Genomic DNA, 7518 nt, shown 5'->3' with positions numbered 1-7518 from the left:
GCACTCCCAAATCTCTCAAAGTGTCGCCTCTAAGAGCTTGCTTGCTCCCCCTCTCTCTCTCTCTCTCTCTCATCGGTGGACAGACGATGCATTTCAAGTGAAAAAGTGGATGAACAATGTTCAGCGTTTATCAGTTTTAAGAAGTGCATGAACAGCGTTGTGTCGTGACTTTCCAAAGCACTCCCAAATCTCTGTGTGTCACCTCTACCAGCTTGCTCTCTCTCTCTCTCTCTCTCTCTCTCTCTCTCACGCATTGGTGACGGTGGTGTAATTTGTTAGACAAGCCTTACGTCACTTATCTCAGGAGTCCATGCCACAGTTTACTCCTGTCTTTATCTTGTGATGCAGGCTCGGTAGTTTTAAGGGTACAATCATGCTTCCAACGCCTTCACTCTTTCCATCATAAATGCAACTTTGGCATCTAACAATCACATACTAGAGGACTAGCATGGGTCACTGGCCCGTGTGCGTTTTCCAAATTCAAGTCTACTTCAGTCACCTTATTGTAGAAAATAACTTGCATGATAAGTGCACCAACAATGTCGAGACAAATGCAACACAAAGACCTGGGCTTCCAGTAGATATTGAAAATGCATTGCGAAGAACCTTTTCATACGTGGTCAAGACGGTTTAGTAATCAAGAACCTTCTCATCCATGGCCAAGAAGCCTCTGCACTGGATTATGCATTGCAAAATTCAAGGGCAAGACGGGGGCTTCCAGTAGATCCTGACAGTGCATAGCCAATAACCTTTTTACCACTGACCAAGAACCCTGCTTTCTTAACATCCAGAAAATTTACAGAAACGTTTGATAACTTGATTTAAATGAATTTCCATTCGGATACTAATCATCCACTTAAAAGGCCACCAAAGACTGCATCAACAATTTTTTGCACACACCCCTACCTTTTAGCATATAAAAAACACACTATTTTTAAAGACACAAGGGTTTGTCCAGGTGACTAACATAATTCTTTTTCCCTATGCAAGTAGGGCACAGGAACAATTATTTGAGTCGCTGGTGTCGATCCCAAACTCACACTAACTTATGCTTCTCTCCAAGGGTGCATCACCATCCTATTGCAACAAGAGCCAAAAACAAAAATCCCGAGAGACTGCTGTTTTCCTATTGAAGAGGAAGAGGCTACTCCACTCAACCCTATGATTAGTCCTCGTTGGCACATCTCACCCTAGTAAGTGTAGCCCTGCACAAACATGCCTTTCTTTGCCTCATCGCTTTCACCATCCCCCATGTACTTTCCAAGCTGCGCCAGAGAATTGGCTTTGGCTCTTCTCAACAGGGCTTGCTTAGCTGCCTCAACGTTTTCAGGTCGACCCTGCCAGGTTTTCAACACGGAATTTTGGAGAGCCCGTGCATAGGAGAAAGACACATGCCAAGGATTAGGAGACTGATTCATTGCATTCAGGTTAAGTGTTGCCTCCATCTCTGACTGGCCTCCCGACAAAAACTGCATCAACAATAAGGAGTTCAAGTTATTTCCTAAATTTTACAAACACTAAATAAAATCTTGAATCCATGAAAATCTACTCACAAAGATTCAAATCATCAACTCCATTATGCATGGCATAGACTATATGCTATTGTAAAGCCCCCATAGGACCGCCTAATACACAAGCTAAACACACAAGGTTAAAACATATAGAAGGGTGCAGGCAAACTCACCTCCCAACCGTAAATTCCATCAAGAATCTCCCCCAAGCCAAGGGCTAGGATTCCACTCCCCACAGGCCAAGCCACTCAGCCCTAGCATCCCATACCACCAGAGATTGTCCTAAGGCACCCTCGACAAGACCACCTATGAACCACCATGTCCATGGCAAGAATCTGGTCCAGGCACAGACGATCAGCCAACTCTATGACTAAATGAATCACAATAACCCATAAGACACTCATATAATGACCATTGCCCGCTATAAATAACAATCCAGCTATAAATAGCCAATAACGATGGATTATCACTAATAGTGAACCCTAGCCACCTGTGGCCCTCTCCTAATCTCAGGGCTCCCCAATCCCGACCAGATTAGGCCCTAATCCTGAGGATTAGTGTTAGGTACATAACAGCTATGACATCCCCACTCATGTCATCAGCTCCCAAGAGTGGGTGTAGGTTCATGTATAAAGATAATGTCACCATATTAGACGTCTCTTCAAAGTTAAACCATCGAACTTAGTTTCGATCACTTCTCCAGACGTGAAGAGCAGCCTCGGGATGAAGGCAGGCAGGCACACGTGTGTGCACACACTTGCACTGCTTTGGATAGAAAGAATTAACATAAAGCAGCTGACCACAACTTGGATGTAGACTTCAAAAGAAATCCGCATGTCTGCTTATTCGGTAGGAAAATATACAAATGGAAAGTTCAGGTAGCAGCAACAATATTCATTTATTTACATACACATCACTATCGCATCAGACAGCTCAATAAAACAAATAACAAGGACAGGCACATGCACATGCACTCCCAATAACATGTAGAATTCAAACAAATAATTATGGGGGAGGAGTATTACCATGATCCCAGGAACAGCAGTTGGCACCCTTCTTTGAAGCAGCTTCAATGTATACTCAGCAACAACTTCTGGTGATTTCCTGTCCTTGCATTCAGCTCCAGGGGTTACCATACTTGGCTTCAGCAGAATGCCTTCATAGACAACATTGTTTTTAGCAAGGAAGTAGAACACCTCATTCCAGACCTTCTCTGCAACTTCAAGTGTCCGATCAATACCATGGTCCCCATCTAAAAGGACCTCAGGCTCCACGATTGGAACTAAGCCATTGTCCTGCATTACAATAAACAGAAATTCTCTTAGAGCCAAACACTCAATTTTTTAACATCTTATAAAACTCGGCTCAAAAGTAGTTTAGTCTGCTGATTATAAATTACACAAGAAAATCACATGAGCATGATTGAGCCTCAGCTTTGCAATCACGTGTGCTAAATAGATTCTCTAGGTTACAAACCTGTGAAATAGCAGCATATCGTGCAAGCCCCCATGCAGCCTCTTGAACAGCCAACTCAGAAGGACCATTAGGGATACTGATTACAGTTCGCCTAACATGGCACAAAGAGAATCTAAGGTTTTGATAATAACAGAGAGCATAAAGTGATCCAAAGTGGATCCAAAATTGAAACCATGTGTTTACAGTTCAAATACTCACCATTTTGCAAACCTGGCTCCTTGCTTATAGTATTCTGCAGACCGTGAAGCCAGACCATCAAGGCCCTGGCACCATGACTCAGCGTTGGAACCACTTCAAAAGAAATCCGCATGTCTGCTTATTCGGTAGGAAAATATACAAATGGAAAGTTCAGGTAGCAGCAACAATATTCATTTATTTACATACACATCACTATCGCATCAGACAGCTCAATAAAACAAATAACAAGGACAGGCACATGCACATGCACTCCCAATAACATGTAGAATTCAAACAAATAATTATGGGGGAGGAGTATTACCATGATCCCAGGAACAGCAGTTGGCACCCTTCTTTGAAGCAGCTTCAATGTATACTCAGCAACAACTTCTGGTGATTTCCTGTCCTTGCATTCAGCTCCAGGGGTTACCATACTTGGCTTCAGCAGAATGCCTTCATAGACAACATTGTTTTTAGCAAGGAAGTAGAACACCTCATTCCAGACCTTCTCTGCAACTTCAAGTGTCCGATCAATACCATGGTCCCCATCTAAAAGGACCTCAGGCTCCACGATTGGAACTAAGCCATTGTCCTGCATTACAATAAACAGAAATTCTCTTAGAGCCAAACACTCAATTTTTTAACATCTTATAAAACTCGGCTCAAAAGTAGTTTAGTCTGCTGATTATAAATTACACAAGAAAATCACATGAGCATGATTGAGCCTCAGCTTTGCAATCACGTGTGCTAAATAGATTCTCTAGGTTACAAACCTGTGAAATAGCAGCATATCGTGCAAGCCCCCATGCAGCCTCTTGAACAGCCAACTCAGAAGGACCATTAGGGATACTGATTACAGTTCGCCTAACATGGCACAAAGAGAATCTAAGGTTTTGATAATAACAGAGAGCATAAAGTGATCCAAAGTGGATCCAAAATTGAAACCATGTGTTTACAGTTCAAATACTCACCATTTTGCAAACCTGGCTCCTTGCTTATAGTATTCTGCAGACCGTGAAGCCAGACCATCAAGGCCCTGGCACCATGACTCAGCGTTGGAACCAGCAAGGGGAACCAAGCCCTACAGAGCAACGAATGGTACTTAGTATGTGCCAAAGGCATGCAAGTCCCCCCTTACTAAAAAAAAAAAAAGAGTTAATCAAGCGCAAAGAACACCTCCGTGAAGGCATACCCTTAGACAGAAAGAATCCATGCCTAAGATAAATGCCACATTCATGTGGACATAACAGTGCGTTATAAGTCACATACCCGTAGACAGAAACCATCCATGACTAAAATTAAATAATGATCACTTGGACAAAAATAAAAAATAAAAATTCAGCAGCAGAAGGCCACATAAATGAAGAGGAAGAGCCGGGGGTCGGGGGCGGGAGGGGGGGAGGGGGGGGGGGGGGGAGGGGCGAGGGCTTATGATCAGAAATCTAAACCAGCAATTTGGAAAAATACTAATGCTGCCATTAAATAAGGGGGAAAGGAAATACACGAGTAAATCTTAAACAAATGTTTTCAAGCATGAGAAGAGCATGCTTGCATACCTTGTCGACCTTGATGCCGGGTACAATATTCTCCTCTTTGAGGCAACCAACAAACTTCTTGCCATCTACAGTCGACTGATACAAAGTCTCCTCAAAGAGGATAGCACCAGAGATGTACTGTCCAAGGCCTGGAGCAGTGCAAAGAAGCTGTCTGTAAGCTTGGCGGTTAGTTTCCGTGTTCTCTAGCCCGATCGATGCAAGTCGTTTCCCACAGGTTGCATTGGACTCGTCCATGGCAAGGATGCCCCGGCCAGGAGATGCAATGCTTCTCTGGATGGAAAAGAAGAGTGAATTATGTTACCATCAATGAATCGCATTCATAGCCCTTGTTTCAGAAAGTTTGATACATAAGAAAGGCAATGCTTCTTCAGTTTCGAATCAGATCATCTTTAAAGACCAAATTGCAAAATTATTGCAGTCATGGGCTTGGATCGGATATGAATGATCTGTAAAACTGGCTCTGGAAAAAGGAAACACTATGCACAAGAAGGAAATTCTGATGTTGCCATAGCTATCTTCCATGTAAAGACAAACCCGAGCTGAATGTAAAACTATCTCTTTGTTTCATAATTTCTTTTGCATGTAATGTGCGCACCATACCCTGGCAAAAAAGGTATACACTAGAGAACTAGAAAAAGCAGGCGATCCCATAAAACCTAAGAAAATCATAGACAAAAATCCTAACAAGCATGCCATCGTAGCTCTGACAAAAGAGATGGGAAAAGCTGAGAAAAGAATAGGAGAAGCTTACTGCTGTCTGGATAAGCTCATCTGTGAAAGCGCCTGCGCGAATGGAGAGGGGCTGGGCAGGAACAGTTGAAGAAGATGAGAAAAATGAGCACTTGAGGGACTGCCCTATGAATTGAGAAGGGGGAAGAGAGATCGCGGGCTGCACAAGGGACGCCATAGCAGCTTGCGAAGTGCACAAAGACGAGGAGGACCTGGCTACGTCGAGGTTCTCTCAGCTATGGCGAAACAAAGAGGCAGAAATAGTTGCTGCATCAAAAGGAACAAGACCTAACCAATGTTTAGAGACAGCTATTAAAACTAAGTAAAACCTTATTAATAAATGTAGCTTTTTTGCATGATAGTTGCGACAGCTAATATATAGGGGCCTACAACGATTAAAAAATGCTTGTTTTTCTGGTTACCTTTGATATTAAAGTTTTTGTTAACTTTAATTATAAAAACAATTTTTTAAAAGGCGCGGACTTATATTAAAATAAGGTTTTACAAAAGATCTTGCTTTTTAATCAAGAAGCATAACTACAGAGTCCTAAGGTAGCTCATTTTCGTAGGTTAGTCAAGTTTTGGATATATTCAGTGAGCTCAGAATCCTCCCTCGTACTTTCCACTCTTAGCCGCATGTTTTCCAACCTTTCTTTCTATATTAGGTTGATCTTCTCTTGGAAGTCTTTCTTCCACATCATTTTTGGTGTACTGTGCTTCACAAGCCTTGAAACTTGCTTTATGCAAGATTTTTCTGCACATTTAGAAAACATCTCAAATCAAGGAGCATGTTGGTCTATGCATGATTAAACATGCAAATATTTCTATTAATCCAAACAAACCACAAATATTCGGTGTGTATCACATTCCACAATTCAGTTGAGCACTTTAGTTGTTTTCCTAATAAGATTTCCTGCCAGTCCCAGATCCCAGTTCTGAAGGGGGGAGACACAAAGGTTCAAAAATTGGAGTCCTCTATTGAAGGGGAATCCTATGAATAAGTCAGTAATGGTTTCTTGCTCCTCTTTACACCTTGGACATACACCATCTCCATAACCTCTTTGTTGAGCCCTCTCATTTGTCCATAGGGCTTTATGCATAATCAGCCAAAGTAGATAGGACTTTTTTAGCGGAATCACTAGCGACCAAATTTTTGAGAACTTAAATCCCCATTGTTTTATGTCCCACAATAGGTTCCATCTATTATTTAGCTTACAGTGCAATGGAGGGCCTTGAGGAGGAAGAGTTGGGATGGGCAACAATTTATGTTTAGCCTTCCACGAGAAGGCTTTAGCTGACAAGGGACCTTTGAGTTGGATAAGGTTAGCTTTCTTCTCATTCCACAACTTTTTCCTATCGAAAATCACTTGAAGATCTAATTCAAAAATCCTATAGCAGTCCCTGAGCTCCTGATCAATCAACCATCTATGGTTATTTCTACACCACAGATCGCCCCATGTACTAATGCCTTTTTGGTGGAGTTTGTGGGCATGCTTATACAGGTTTTTTGAAATACAATTTTCCACTACCATAGAGAACCAAATAGAATCCATCTAAAGAATAGCACCATGTTTCTTGATCTTACGGCAGTGAAGTCTAAGTTCTAGCTCTTGCACCTATTCCAAGCCTGCCATAGTGATCTGACTAGGGGGCTCCCTTGTACTGATTGGCCTCTGCTATGGGCCGAGACCTCCAGCTGATGTTTTCTGGGCTTGGATGAGAGCGAACTAGGCATCCAGGGGACTTATTGTGGAGCACACCCAATACCTTCCCAAGAACTATTTTTGTTTCCTTTTCAAGAAAGAAAGTGTGGCCCTCAATGTGTTAGGGGCAGGGCAATGGGTTTTAAGAAATCCCCCCTTGTCTCTCTTTCGTTGGTCTCCCGATTTCTTCCTTGTTGATGCTGCCAAGCCTACCACCCTATGCCCTATCTCGGTTGAATTGCCCAATCTTCCTCTCCATTTACACCCTTTTATCAAACTTATACTTGAGCCAATTGGAAGATTGTTGGGTGTGTGAGATCCAATTTAGGCTTAAATCCTCGCTAGCACCCTCAAGCCCTAGTAGAA

General features: G+C 42.4%; 1 protein-coding gene across 1 annotated transcript; it reads right to left on the bottom strand.

Moving 5' to 3' along the window:
* Positions 1-949: 949 nt before the first annotated feature.
* Positions 950-5679, bottom strand: LOC147638511 (fructose-bisphosphate aldolase 1, chloroplastic-like). Its single transcript, XM_086798425.1, has 6 exons — positions 5472-5679; positions 4721-4990; positions 4136-4245; positions 3938-4028; positions 3487-3756; positions 950-1469 (listed from the first exon to the last, which is right to left on the bottom strand). Exons 1-6 carry the CDS (start codon positions 5625-5627, stop codon positions 1191-1193), a joined length of 1176 nt encoding a protein of 391 aa, XP_086654551.1. The 5' UTR covers positions 5628-5679; the 3' UTR covers positions 950-1190.
* Positions 5680-7518: the final 1839 nt, after the last annotated feature.

This window comes from Cibotium barometz, chromosome 5 (assembly GCF_041138505.1).
Source record: "Cibotium barometz isolate CiBa-2024 chromosome 5, ASM4113850v1, whole genome shotgun sequence".
NCBI classification, from domain to species: Eukaryota; Viridiplantae; Streptophyta; class Polypodiopsida; order Cyatheales; family Cibotiaceae; genus Cibotium; species Cibotium barometz.
Note: the sequence above shows the minus strand (reverse complement) of the source record. Positions and strands in the feature narration are given on the sequence as shown.